The sequence below is a fragment of the Columba livia genome, chromosome 3 (genome assembly GCF_036013475.1).
Source record: "Columba livia isolate bColLiv1 breed racing homer chromosome 3, bColLiv1.pat.W.v2, whole genome shotgun sequence".
NCBI lineage: Eukaryota > Metazoa > Chordata > Aves > Columbiformes > Columbidae > Columba > Columba livia.
The window spans coordinates 20,550,599-20,566,108 of record NC_088604.1 but is presented as its reverse complement, the minus strand read 5'-3'; the positions used below and the strand labels follow the sequence as shown (position 1 = coordinate 20,566,108).

At 35.6% G+C, this 15,510-nt stretch overlaps 1 protein-coding gene across 1 annotated transcript in view; it reads left to right on the top strand.

The window, feature by feature from the left end:
- The window catches only part of SNTG2 (syntrophin gamma 2), a 269,806-nt gene extending 254,381 nt beyond the window's left edge, over positions 1–15,425 (top strand). The window contains exon 17 of the mRNA XM_065056001.1: positions 41–15,425. Within this exon, the coding sequence (XP_064912073.1) occupies positions 41–172 (132 nt within the window). The 3' untranslated portion in view covers positions 173–15,425. The remainder of the gene's footprint in view (positions 1–40) is intronic.
- Positions 15,426–15,510: the final 85 nt, after the last annotated feature.

Below are 15,510 nucleotides of genomic sequence, written 5' to 3'. Positions count from 1 at the left end.
TCACATTTTCTCTTTCTTTTTCTCTTACTTCCTCTTTCAGGAACTTGAATTTCAGGATCTGACGGCAGTTTTACACTGTATTCACTCCTTTATAGCAGCAAAAGTGGCATCAGTGGATCCACTATTCATAGACAGTCAGAGTATTGCGAGAAAATATATGTACAGTAACTGATATCAGATTATATGTTGTGACTATGGAAAACAAATTATTTTCTTAAAGAAAGTAGTTATTTCATGCACAATATTGCAACTTTGTGATTTTATAAGGAGTCTATAGTTGTGTTATCTGTAACATTAAGAGTTTTCACAATCTGTTAAACATTTTGAATCAATAAGTTAATTAATATTAACCCAAACTGAATCAGTTTGTCATCTTCAGCACTTATCTAAAATTCTAAGTGAATATTTATTCAATAATATTTGTGGTATAATTTTGATTTCTGCTGTCATGGTCATACATACTCCCTCTTATTAGATGGAAATGTGGAGTAACATTTGAAAAGTGTGTATCCAACATTTGACCTCTAGGTCTGTTTGAAAAATGCTGGGCTCACAGACAATTTCTACAGCCTTTGCTCTAGAAAAGATCTAATTACTGAAGACTACTGTAGGAATTGAGCTTTTATCTTGTTTCTATATGCTAGAAAAGTTATAGTTCCATGGTACAGTTCTTCTGAGGCCTGAGAGTTTTGGTCTGGCAAAACACTGAGTACTCTATTTCAGACTGAGGAAAAGACTTAAGCACACACTTGACTCTAAGCATATTAAGTAGCCCCAGTGTATGCACCAGGTAATGTTAAGTATGTGTTTAAATATCATGGTAGATCAACTGAAGAGCTTTAGTCTCTGCTGAAAAGCCTCAGTTTTAAAAAACTTGCCATAGGGTTTTCTTATCTATTAAGGCTTCTATGAATCCTTTATTGACTCATAGATTGCCTTGACGCTGTCCTTTGATGTGTTGCTCTGCGTGGCTGAGAACAGCTTATTTAAAGAACAGCTTTTGTTTGGAGGAGGATGCTCCCACTATAGGGTGAACATAACAAAACATAAAGACTTTTTTTTTTTTTTTCCTACAGCTCTAACCCTGACTTATACACAAGTGAAGTGGGTTTTGTCCTTGCTAAGGAAATAATATGGTTCTATTTTTGACATACTCCTAACATTCCTTCTGAAATCATCTTCTGATATACACAGACAATACTTCCTGCTATGGAAAAAAACATATAAAAGGAAAACATTTAATCTTAGTGCATATTCCCTGTAAGTAATACCAAATATTGCAGGTTTCTGTGATAGAAGTCTCAGTTGTTCTCAAGTGCAGTTTTGAGGAAACATCAGTCTTTTTTTTTTTTTTTTGAGAAAATAAAGCAATAAAAAAGTCAAGCAAGAAGAATAACCTAGATAAAATGGATATGGAGCAAATTAATATAATCATTTAGGTTGGAAAAGACCTTTAAGATCATAGAACCATAGAATGTCCTGAGTTGGAAGGGACCCACAAGGATCATTGAGTCCAACTCCTGTCCCTGCATATGACAACCCCACAGTTCACACCATGTGTCTGAGGGTGTTTTCCAGTCTCTTCTTGAACAGTGTCAGGTTTGGGGCTGTGACACCTCCATGGGGAGCCGGTTCCAGTGCTCCAGCACCCTCTGGGTGAAGAAACCTTTCCTAATGTTCAACCATTGCGTCAAAGTCCTCCCTAAATGTTAGGAGTCTAGTAAAGTGTTCTGCTAAAATAAAAGCCTGAAGTTACTGTATCCCAAGGAAAAGAGGTAGGTGCCATTAAAAGCTCTCAGTTGAGGAGTGGGTTTACATAACTTCAGTGCTTAAACTTAGAGAAATTCCCCCCCTCAGGTACTAAGGTAGGTAGCTGTCTTGGCAGACTGCAATGGGGCCTCAGGCACTTACTTTAAATGGGTGATTATCTATCCACCTAAAGCCTAGGCACAAGTGCCTAAAGTAGGTGATTTGATCCTACCATAAGGACTACCTGTTGCCAAGTGTTATCCACAGAGAAATTAACTTTAAAAGTAGAGACTCTGCAATTCCAGTGTTGTTTGTGGTTCTAATGTTTGCAAGGAAGCATAGTAGGAGTGCTAACTCCTGTTTAAAACAATAGTTAGCAAAATTAAGAAATATTTTTATTAATTGTAAATAAATATTTATAGGCATTATAGTATTTTTTTAAAGAATATTATTTCCATTTTATATTACATTTTAAAAAGAAAAGAAGTCTTTCTTCAACATGCTTTTGCTCAAAATGTTTCATTTAATTTTCAGCTTTCCATTTTATTTTCAGCTCTTCTTATTTACTGAGATTTTGACATTCAAAAAATTAAAGCATAAAATTAGAATAGCTTTCTTACAATCAGTTCTCTGTTATTAACAGTTATTAACAGTGACAGAGTGTCTGTATGATAGAGAATAATGGAATTCCTTCACTTTTGTTTTTCTGCTGTTTTTTCAAATATGAAGAAGTTTAACACTGATGTGGAATGGTAGAAAACTGTACCAGCCAGTACTGAACTGATAATCCAGTCAGGCCTCTAGACTTAACATTTTAAGAATCATGTGATTAAAAACACAGCCTATCTCCCCAAATACTGTAAATAAAAACTTAAAGCAAATTAAGCTTAGTTTATTAAAAAAAATCTTCCGTTTCTACCAAAAAAGTTCTGCAATTCAAAACCAGCTTTTTTTTTTTTTTTTTTTCAAGAGAAGCTGGATATTGCACATTTTCATTAGCCACCTTCAGATATGTCCAAATCACACTCAAGGAATATTAGAGAAAAATTTCTTATGAATTCACCCTCTGGATTTTAGGGTTGTTAATTCTTCAAACATATTTTAAATGAGAAACCTTCAGATTCTTGTTAGCTCACTTGCTTTTTGCTTCCTTTCACATTCTGCAATAATCTCAAAGTGAGGATTAAAGGACAGTCTTCTGGGGAAGCTCCCAGAGCCTGGGAAAAGCTTAACAGACTGCTGGTTACTCAGCCATTGTATAGGTTATATATGACTATCATAGCACCTTGCATTTTTTTGTAATTCTCTTAATAGAGTCACATATGCCTCATGTGAAAATGTTGTGCGTCCAATTTGTTTGGTTGCTTATGTTCATTTCTTACATTTTTTTATTGTCAGAAAAGTGTATTGTTTTATTATTGTCTTCAGAGTGTGTGTCATATAACTTGTATATATTTTTCCTATTTAAAGATCTTTCTTGAGTATTTACACAATTTTTCAGTTCAATAAAGACCTCGGAATAGTAGGATTCACAAACCTAAATAGATCTGCTGCTAGGTAGATACCTTCCACAGACACCCCTCAGGAATTCCACCCTGAGGCAGAGGACAGATGCTTCATGGTGACTGGACAGCTAGAATGTCAAATATTTAATTGCCAATCACAACAGAAAACAAAATTTAATATGCTTTGTTACATACTTGGGATATATTAAAGTTTAGTCTTAGTATCTCATTATTCATTAGTGGATAATTTTCCTTTTTTTTTTTTTTCCCTAGGGTGACAAAGTGGTACCAGAATTGAATAAGGGGTAGGAGGAGAGAGGCATTTCCTACAGCAGAACTACAAATAGCAGGCTGAGGAAAGAAGCATAAAAACATAGGGCTAGAAAATTGTGCACCATCACAAAATCAATATAGCCACTCATGACTAGAAACACAATAAAAATGGGATAATTTCTATATGTCCAGATCATCTTTATGTCTTTTAACTTGGTTAAAAGGCTAAAAATAATCCCATTTGCAAACATGATTTAGAGCAAGTAGGAAGTACCATTGATTTAAATCAGAGCAAGGGTCATCAGCAACCTATAAATTAAGGAGTGGAACAGCATGGGCTTGAGCACTGAAACTGAATCATACTATTGATTTATTAAAATAGTTTCTGGCATTCTTTGCTCTACAGTCATTAAAATCTGCAGAAAAAGTCCTGTGCACAGTCATAAGCTACAGTCAGGTCAGGTCTGTTTCCAGTGAGTGGCTTGGTTATGCTTCCCTCTTTAAAACGCCAGAGGGTTTAATATAGGGGATGTGGCCAGAACCTGCCAGATGTCCTCAGGGATAGAAAACAGGCCATGACAATTTTAGTTGCAAACTTAGATGTTGCCAGAGAGTCACACTGACTTTGGTGGAGGCAGGACCTCAGCTGTTGTATCTGGCCTTTATTATTTAATTTTTATTTTTGCTTATAGTCATAAAGCATAATATTGAGGCTGTGCTGATCCAAAGCTCAAGCTCTGGAAACCTGACTTAATTCTTTTCTCACTATGGTCTTAGAAAAAGAAAAAGTATTTAAAAGTGATTTCCACCCTTGTGTCAGTGCACCTGAAGCTTAAACGAGAATTTTTTGAGGCGAAGGGCTAAGCTCTGACAAACTTTGCAACTGTAATTCTGAAATCCTGCCTTATATCTGTTCTCCATTAATTTGTAAGTAACTTCAGACAGGTCATGCCTTTTCCACAAAACCTTTAATGTGAAGTCTGGTCTTTGTAGTGCCATAAGCAGTGTTTTAAAATGCCTGAATTTCTTTTCAAGTACATTTACATAACTGCTTCTACTAAAATACTGTCAGTATTTTATAACACCTCCCCACATGCCTGAATATCTCCTCTATCACAGCGTTTGAAGTGGGGTGTGTGCAATGGCAATACAATTTTTCTATTTTTGTTGACTGCTGTGGTTGATTTTTGGTTTAATATAGTTTGTCCATGTCCTTCATGAAGCTTTTGAGGGCAGAGAAGCTGAATGTTAGAAAGGAAACCCTTTCCTCCATGCTCTCATGACAGGCAAAGAGAAGTCATTGATGATTTCTTTTCCTCTTTGCAATGCATGAAAACTGTACTAAAACACTGCAAAAATGAAAGCAGAAGAGGGATGGACAGAGTGTGCAATCTTAAAATGCTCATTTCTTAGGCATGCAAGAAAGAAGTGCCTATCATTCTGAAGTTTCATAGAGAAACTCTTCTTTCGATGTGGTTCTCTTACTTTGCTGTTCATCAAGTTACAGCTGCTGAATAGGAAAAATATTTCAAAGAAAATAATGAAAAATGCATCATCTAATTGTGTATTTTGTTTCTTAACCTTTGATTCAAAAATGTTTAGGTACTTTTGTGTTCAAGCATGTAGAGAAGAGATTATCCTATGTGAAGTAAAAGACCTTGTAGTAAGTTTATTAGAAAGTACAAAAGGGATTTGTGTAGCATGCAAGATGAAATTGAAGATGTATTCTAATCTAGTTCAACTAGAAAAATTTTGCAAGTAAAATCTTTTCATTAAATTTGAAGTTATTAAATTCCATGGACTTGAGCCAAAATCCACTGCTGTTGTAGGTCTTAGTGACTTAAACAGGACTTAACATGAAAAAATACAAAAAGATACACAACTTCAAATACTCTACAGGAAAAGAAAAATGTTTTTCTAATATCCCCTTGGTGCACAGCTGCCTACATTGTCAGTAAAAGGATTCACTCCTACAGAAAAAAAATTGCTGACTTTTCAGTAAGGAATCAAACTCAAACTATTTGGACTGAAAGCTGTAATCTTTGTATTTGAAAAGGCTGCCGTGGTGCCCTGTAAGAGCTGCAGTTATGCAGGTTTTCAGAGCTCTAGTGTAGATGTATCACAGATGCTTTTCTTCTGTGCAAAATTTGATCTGTTATACAAGTCTACGCTACATCAGGAGCTACCAGGGGCAGAAGTGTCTCAGCTGCACAGATCTGCAGAATTACCAGACAGCCAAGAAGGGTAGGGAGGTTAAATGTAAAAACTTTATTTTTCTTTCCTGGTTGCAAATTATTCTTGGAATATTATTTCTGTTATAAATTTCTAGGCTAGGTAGCTGCCAGGTTTTTACATATCTCTAAATCCTCAGATGTCATGGAAACATCCTGTTTGATGCTTATTAATGAATTAATGTGAAAATCAGGCATATAGTCTGTGTTTATCAGCTGGTCTGAACTCTCTAACTGGTGCAAAGAGACTGGCAGTTCCAGGGAGTGCTTTACTCCCTCCTGCACTAGATGCCTAAAACCAGGGAATTGAATCATGTTCTGAAGCATCAGTTATCTTTCTGCATCAAGCAGCCAGGGTTTTCCTATGCTATAACATGCTTTTTTTTGACAGCTCAATTTCACATAGATAGCCTTAGTGTCAGATTCATACACTAATACAATAAAAAGTAGCAATCATGAGGCATGTTGGAGGATTGTGAGAAAAAATTAAAACAATCCTGAAGTGAATGGGGTGAATCAGAAGTTTGTCATCCCCTTAAACAGGCAGAGGCGGGGGAAGTCTATTTTTCCAGCAAGCAGTTACTACTATTTCTAAAATGAGGCAGTAGAAAATGTATTTGTTTGTAGATGGGTTCTGTGTCCTAAGGGATACACTGACTCTTGGAACATCAAGCTACTCATGAAAAAAATATTAGAGAATTTCCACTGTGTCTTTAAGCACTTTGTTCAATTAACATTCAGAACCGAGCTAAATTACTGCCCTTTAGTATACCCTATAACATCAATAAGCAGAGTACATAATCAGCTCACTGTTTTCTCTTTGCACAGAAGCTGGACAAATATTCCCCAGCTGAGTTGATATGAGTATTTAATTGGTTTTAAGGGTAAGACTTTCCTGTGTTTTAAAGCAGAAATACTTTACTGAACCAATGTGTTTAGTCAGATTATTTTATTGTTGGATAAAACTAGAAAAAAAATCCTGTTCCTTAAATGTTTCTCACCAGGACTTGGAGACATGCCATGATTTGCATTTGTCTTGTACTCTAGCTATGTTCAATATTATGAAGAATTTTCAGAGTAAAGGTAGCAGTTTTCCCCATCTGCCTGCTACCAAAAGCACAGTGGCTTCCACAAAAGCCACAGCACTTACTATATAGTAGCACATAATGCACTTGCTGTACAAGATATACTAATGCTTTTGTACAATGCAAATGGGGAAATATATGTGATCAGAGAGAAGCAGAAAACTTAGTAACATGGAAACAGCTGCAGGGTTGAATGTCAAAGGCATTTCTGGGCTTCAGTTTTTTGTGACAGTCAATGATATTTTTATCAGCATTTTTAGCATTATTACAGATTTATTTCTCCCCATCACCAGGATATTCATAGCAAGATTAAAAAAATGAGTTAAATTCATAACCAAGCTTGTATTTAATTTGCCTCAAAATACTCTTAAAAGTTCTTTAGTTTCATTACAATCTTTTCCATCCTAACTCTAGAAAGCCAAGTACTTCTAATGCCTTTTGTTGCCACATTAACCATTTTTATTCCCTCAATATTTTTTTAATTTCTTTTTAATCTCTTAAAAAGTTTCTCACACAGTTTTTATGTCCTGTGGAGAAAGATCTACAATTGCAATCAGGAAATCACACCACAAATCTTAGCTTTTGAATGCTCATATGAGAAGGATGTAAACAAGGTTTCTCTGCTTTATCATTAAGATCTTTTCCTGATTTTCCTCCTGGAAAAACTTACATCATACTTCATTTTTGTCTAGTGTATTCTAGCAGGCACAGCAGTGCGGTACATCTTTCCCCTTGCTAATTAGTGTACGTCCCTCAACAACAGATGCCTTCTCAGCAGCAGTAAATCCATTTATATGGCATGCTCTCTTATGATTTTACTTCATCTAACTAAGAGACATGTAAGCATCCTGGGTTTTTACACTTTCTGTATCTAAATAGCTTTGCTAACCAAAATCCACTGGTTCTTTGCACTCAGAATTGCTTAGTTCCTTTGCCTTCAAATGAAATGTGCTCCTAGTTTGACATGACTGATATTTTATTTCCTAATATCACAGAATCACAGAATCACAGAATCGACTGGGTTGGAAAAGACCTCAGAGATCATCAAGTCCAACCCTTGGTCCAACTCTAGTCCATTTACTAGATCATGGCACTAAGTGCCATGTCCAATCTCAATTTAAAAACCTCCAGGTACAGCGAGTCCACCACCTCCCTGGGCAGACCATTCCAATGCCTGACCACTCTCTCTGTAAACAATTTCTTTCTAATATCCAGCCTAAATTTCCCCTGGCAGAGTTTAAGCCCATGCCCCCTTGTCCTATTGCTGACTGCCTGGGAGAAGAGACCAATCCCCACCGGGCTATAACTTCCCTTCAGGTAGTTATAGAGAGTGATGAGGTCACCTCTAAGCCTCCTCTTTTCTAGACTAAACAACCCCAGCTCCCTCAGCCTCTCCCCATAGGTCTTATGTTCAAGTCCCTTCAGCAGTCGTGTTGCCCTTCTCTGGACCCGCTCCAGCACTTCAATATATAGGCAAGTAGGCAAGGTATAGGTGTTTTTATTGTTTTTTTTTAATGTTCTTTTAATAAGCACGGTATTTTCTCTACCATCCACAGCTGCACAACTTTACCAACAGTGCTTGCAAAATATTTTGTCTGAAAGTGCCTGTATGTTAAACCGTGTATAATAGGGGGTCCCATTTTTCCTTAATGCTTGCTAATCAATTGCTTCAATTTTGTTGGTGCATCTTCTTATGTGATAACATGACCCTTTGATTTGTCACGCCACTTCACATTTTTTTCAAGCTCATTTTTCTGAAAGATTATATGTTGTGTTCGTTTGTTGTAGCTCTTTCAAAAAAAACAATCAACCTTTGTTCATTTATAATAACATTCTCATATCTTGGTCTGAAAAAACACAACTGTCTTAAAACAAAAAAATCTGTGTAGTTGTTCTCAAACAATTTGCCTCATTGATATTATTTTTATTTCTCCCTTCTTTGACAAAAAAAAAAAAAAAGAGAAGAAATTTAAGATTTGGAATTTTTAGTGCTCTTTTCCATCCCACTCTTCTTTTTCCCACATTCCTTCCTTTTTTTTAAATTTGACATTCAAAGTAGACCAAACATTTTCTAGAAAACAAACTGGACAAATTATGTCTCTGTGACATGAAAATTTTCCCTCCAAAATCAAATATTAGGACTTCGAATTGTATGAAGAAAAAAAAAAATAATTACATAGGGCAGGTCAATGTTCACTGTTCTTCAACACCACGGAGTTTGGGAACTGCCAGAACTGGCAATCTATGTACTTTCATTATTTTGAACTCCAAATAAAATTGAAACCAAGGGAATGGGCATTTCATTAAATATTGCAAAAACTAGCAGCATTTTTATAGCATAAGGAACAGAGAATATCCCAGTATCAGACACGTAGTTTTATTGTATTAAGGTGTTATCTGAGCCATAAGAACTACCATTTTCTGCCTGACTAAGATGTGCATAACCTAGAAAATCCAGGGACCAGTATCAAATACTTTGGAAGGAGTTTCCCAGATTATTCAGCTTTTCAAAAAATCTCATGTATAGAGGGACCTCTTATCCCCATCATTTTAAAGCACCATATACCAGATTTCTAAAAGCTGACCTTGAGCACCTGACAGTACAACACAACACTATTCACCCTGTGCTATTTGCGTTCTGTTTGCAGACTGCCTGTAGGATTTGCCATCAAAGAGCAACCTCCAGCTTACAAAAAGTAACAGGATGATGTATTTAAAACACCGACCAAAAGGATACATAGCTAGGAATCAGGGTAAGGTGTGGATGAAACTGTAGTTCCTCTGTGAACTGTGGTTAGTGACAACATCCCAGACCAGACTCTGGGCTGTTAAACATCCCTAGAGGTTCATTCCGAGGCAGCTGGGGAGGCAGATCCATAATCAGCTCCCCCGTGGCTACGAGCAGACCCTGCAATGGGGAAAAGATCTCGCTATTGTAGTGTTAGTTGTGATTATTTAGACTCCCCCAAAAGGACCTAATATTTAAAATTGCTAAATATGCAACTCACTACAGGCACTCACTTTGAATTCTTAGACCTTTGCAGTTGTTTACTCAGCGTGTTTCATTTAATATCTGCAGCAGGCTGGGAGTGTGCGTACAAATGATTGCTGTGCCTCGGCTGCTGAGTACAAGTCATTAAGCCCTAATAGCTTGGTTACCTGTAGTTGTTTATCTGTGAAGCTATCTTTTGACTTTTCAGGTCAAATAGCTTAGCCCCACTAGAAATGTGCTTCAGTGTTGGGTTTGAAACAAAATTAAGTATATAGAAAAATTTCTGCAAAATTTTCTAAATGTGGCACGAGCAAGCAGAAGTATTTACATTATGAGCAGAAGAAGAAGTAAGCAAGCAAATGTGATGAACTTGAAAAGTCTATTAAAAGCTACCTTTGTTTTCTTAAATTCTAATAATTTCAAATCATATCAAACTAAGCCATTTATTTTTTACTCACAGCAGCATACTTATGCAGAGTAGGAAAGTCAGACTTTAAATTGTAATGCTGTAGCATTTTCAAATGTGAGAGGTCATTCAGAGCATCTGCCGGTTCGTTGCATCATTGCTTAATGTTTCTCTCTTTAAATTCATGCCTAATTCCTCTGGGACCTTATCCAGAGCCATCACCATGCCTGCTCCTGGAGGCCTTAAATCCTACGCATTCCCTATGCCATGTCAGAAAGCAAAATTCACCGTTTCTTACATGCATTTTGTCTCATTCTTGTTTGAGTGAGGAATGGTTTTATATTCAGACCCTGAAGAGAAATGCTCTTATTCCTTGAATTAAAAATGAAACAAAATGGGGAAAATATTCTGAAAATCTATCTTCAGTAGGAAAAAAACACCTTTTATTTAGCACAGATTTCCTAAATATTTTCTATGCACCCCAAGCCTCTGTTTGCTAAACACAATTACAAGCAGTTTACATCAGCAAGGTGCCAGCAAACAAGCGTGGCCTCAGCCCCGTCCTACACGCATATAGTCATTTCACCAGCCAGCAGCAAAACGTGTTCAGCAGACTGCTGTGTCCCTGTTCTCTGTCATAAAATGAATCACTGGTAAATACCATTCTGGCAAAATTCAGTGCGGAACAGGAAACTTGATGTCACTGTAATAGCTTTAAAGGGCAAATTCAATTGTCCCTGTGCAAATATAAGTAGTGGAAGGCTGAGCTTGAGTTGAACAGAAAATTACATGATTAACAGATAATTTAAAGTGGAAAAGGCACAGTGACTTATTCGATGACTTTCTGTAGCACAAACAAGGTTGCCAAGGGGCAGAAATATTGTTGACAATAGAAGCAACGTTAAAGGTAAGCATAGACCTTCTGAAGACCTTCTGTTATATTTTTCTATAGCATCTAATTCCTGAAGGCATGCAGTAAAACTTTGAGTTACTAACATATTACAGTACTGCTGGAGACGTAGAGCAAGACGAGAAAGGGAGACCAGGAGCTGTATTTAAATCTCTGAAACAAAGGTATGATTCTCAAGTGCTAGAAGGTAAAGGAGGATGAGTCTTATTAGGGAAGCACATATTAATTTAATTTTTTTTCTTTTACATTTTTTTGGTTGCCTATACTTTTGTTTTGACTTTTTTTTCCTGGTTAAACTGATCTGCCTCCACAAACAAAACTTTTTTCTGATACCCTGGCATGAGTTATATACTGAATTTGGAAGTGTGCTTACTGGGATGAATTAACAAAGTAGATTTCTGTGCATCCCAGCACAACTGTTGTACATCTGGCAATTCTGCCCATCCAGCAATTGATCTGCCTAAACCGAGACAGCAGAGACTTGAGGCTCTGGGATCCAGCACTGAGGGAATTCTCAGCCTATCAGATTTCCTGCTATCATGCTTCATTTTAGAAAATAGGCTCTAGATTATAAAGATGTTTCTGGGTTTTTCCATTTTAATGAGAGCAGAACTTTCAGGCTGCTCAGCCAGACATGGAGAAGTATCCAATTCTCACTAAAAATTCCAGCACTGCAGAACAGGCCATAAACTAATTTGCTGTCAGGAAGTACTGAAAATGACGTGTCTTATTCTCCTCTCTTTATCTTATGTTCCCTCTTTATCTGGAAGAAGACTTCCAGAGTGAAACATCTTGGGTCAATTCACTGCCTAAAATTTGTGCAGTTATCTCTTGTTCACCACGTAGAGGCAGAAAATGGGCTAAGTTGAAGTTCATAATGAGAAATGAGTGTACTTCATCTGAAATGACTTACCATTTGGTTTCAAACATTTAATATTTACGTGCTCAATTTTTTGTGAAAAAAAAAAAAAAACAACAACAATATTCACAATACCAACATGATCACAGCCAGAAAGATAAAACTTCAGTAAAACCATCTTGTAAATGAGATATAAATGCACTCCCAAGGCTCTTATCTGTAGACCACAAAATTTTGCAAAAACATACATGTATGGGCTAACTTATATATGGGGTAACTTATTTGTGTTGGGTCCCTTTACTTCATGCCATAGCTGCATACAATGTTTGAAATAAGGAGCAGGACTGCACACTCTGCTCTATAAACAGTCAGTTAGACCACTGATACTTAGAAGTAATTTTAAATATTAATTCAGAGATGGGAAAGAAAATGATATTTAAAATGTAGAAGCACTCTCTCAAATGAAAAAGTTGGGATGTGAGCAGAAAAAAATGCAAACTAATGAGCTCCACTGGACAGGCTGCAGCCAGGTGTTGGGAATATGCTGAGCGTGTCTGGAGAAGCTGTTGTACAGACCAGAGTGGGCAGCGGACACAATTACAAATGTGCAGAGCAGGAAAGGAGAATTGTGCAACAATGCTTTACATAGCATGAGCAGACGTACCACTCAATTATTAAGTAATGGTGGCCCTATAAAAGAAACTGAAATATTTTGTGGTTTGGAGTTTGTTTGTTTGTTTGTTTGTTTTTGTGCTAGTGAGTGATTTTGCTTTATGTGTGTGTATCTCTTGAAGCATGTAAATGTATATCCTTGGGTTGTTGAGGTTTTTTTCATATCTGGTCTACTGCCTCTATTCATTCCCCCCAGAAACCAAACATTCCGTTCTGTTAATCAATTTATTCAAAATTTCTTATTTCCAAAACATATTTTAGAGTTCTGAAATCTCTCAAAGACAGAAGGAAATAGGACTTTAGCTCACCGTATTACAATACAAAATGTCAATTATTTCAGGTTTTTTCTTTGAAATGACACCATCTGGTGTACATAAGTGATTAATTAGTTATGTTTATTGCATTATCTTTATTCCATTTAATTAAAAAAATGAGTATTTGTTGTATAAGCCATGATTAAGAAAAAAAAAAAATAGATGCTGAAATCTGTTTTTCCCTTTATATGTATTGGAAAATCCAAGAAAATTAATGAAATGTTATGCAATAAGATTGGGGCTTTTAATTTTAATTCAAGTATTTTGGCATCTTTCTTAATATATTAGTTAAATACTAGTCCTGTTTCAACAGAAACATGAGTAATGACTTAGGCTGTTAAAGATAACATTCCATATATAACTTATGATTTCAAATTAAGAGGATTTAAAGTTCTCAGAATGTACTCAGGTTTCATGTATCTGAGAAAAAAATTGAGACATTATTCTTTGTGAAAGTGGTAAGTAGAAACAAGGGAAAGCTAACTGACTTCTCCATGTTTGACAAAAGTCATTGTTGTGTCCTTGACAGTTGTATTAATAGCATTCCCACGTGTACTTTTATATCAAAATTTGCAGGAATTTCTATCTCAAATACCACAATAAATTTGTCCACAAACACCGTCATTAACAGAGCTAGACACGACAGCTCTGGGAATATCCATCCCAAATGACGAGTTTGAAATTTGCAACCATTGCATCTCCTCCCACACATCATGTGATCTTGTTTGCAAAGTAAAAGGCAATGTAGACTTATTGGTGAAAACTTGAAAAAGTATATTATGGAAGTGAAGTGTGGCAGTTTTTCATGAAATTAGTGCTTTTGTCCGGTGTGTGAATGTCACCAACAATGATGTCTACAGTTGGTTCACATTCCGATCAACAACCCACAATAGAACACAAGACTGATTGCTGCCTACAATTGTTCATTAGGAAAAGAGTATATTTCAGGTATTCTTTTTAATGACTTATTTTTCTCACCCAAAGAAGAAAAATACATGAATATCCAGTAGACACATAATACGAGATTTTTTTAAACCTTTTCCAGACTGATGCCTTTGAAAGTCAATGGGCATCCGTGGAATTCCCTTAAGAATGCAGAGATTCTAGGACTAAATCATCACTGGTGACATTAACACTCAAGTTTTCCCCTCAAATTGCCTTTTTTTCTTTTTTCTACCTTGGAAATCTTTCTTTGTTGAAAGGGAAAGATCATATTTTCCTCAGTAATTGACATAAATTTTGAAGTATTTAATATATTGAAGTCTCTGGCACAGGAAGAAAAATCAAAGTGAGCTACCCTAGGTAATTACCACAAGATATGAAGTTTTAAAGCTTTGCACAAGATAAACTCAGAGGTTCTTTTTTAAGAAGAAAAACATTTTAATTAATATACTCTATCGTGACCAATAACTATTTCTTATTAAATATTTCCTGACAGTCCACTAACTCTGTCCTAAAATTGCTTTACAATTTTCAGCAGATCATAACAGACATAAACCTAAAGAGATATCAGAGTTCTATACAGACACTTAGAGGCTGTTTGAATGTTCATCTTGTCCACGTGGCAATTAAATGTTTATTGATTTTCAACAAGTTTTTGCATATCGCAAGTTTCGGTCCCTTTTATTGGAAGGTTTTATTGAGGGCCAAAATATTGGGCGCAAAAATGATGCAGTAAATGTGATCGTCCTAATGTAGGGAACTACTTACAGGTGATCCCCTAATTAACAAAAAAAGAAAAATTAATACTATTTTATCTATTCGTAATGTTTCACATCTAAATGATATCGATTGTATATTTTGTTATACATTTTATGTATTTCAGTTGGCAAATTAAAAAAGGAATTTGAAATGCAGTAATTTTTGTGTGTGTAGCTTTGCTTTTATTCTTTTCTTTTTTTTTTTCTAAATTGGAAATGCAGCCTTGCAACATGTGCATGATTGTAGATTTACATAGTGTAAAAGTACTGTAATTTGATCTGTTCAGTTCAGGAATAAAAAATTGATTTAATAAGTAGTAAAGGTTAAACTAGGAAGTAATATAAAGGCAGAGTGTATATATTTTGCACTTTTAAATAACCTTTTATAACAAGAGAAACTATTATCGTACAGTATACTGTAATTCCACTTTCTCGTGATACTCTTGCTATTGTCACAGTGTTGTCTTTACATCTGGATACGAATAGTTTGTATATGTACACATTTGCAAAGTGATTTCTATAATGGAGTATGTGTTCCCTGTCACTGTTATTAACATCCAACTGGAAAAATATTCACCAATTATTTTTTTTATAAATTATGAATGTACAGTGTAAATTAGTAAATCAAATATTGTAGCAATGAAGAGATGCACTTTAAAAATGTAAAAGTGGTTATCTCCAAGAGTGTTATTTTGTATAGATGTTTTTGAATAAATTATTTATTGCTCATTGGTGTTTTTTTCTCATTTATGAAATAAATATAAGTGATTTGTTAGCAGCTATTTAAGGTTTATATTTTATAATCAGTGATTTC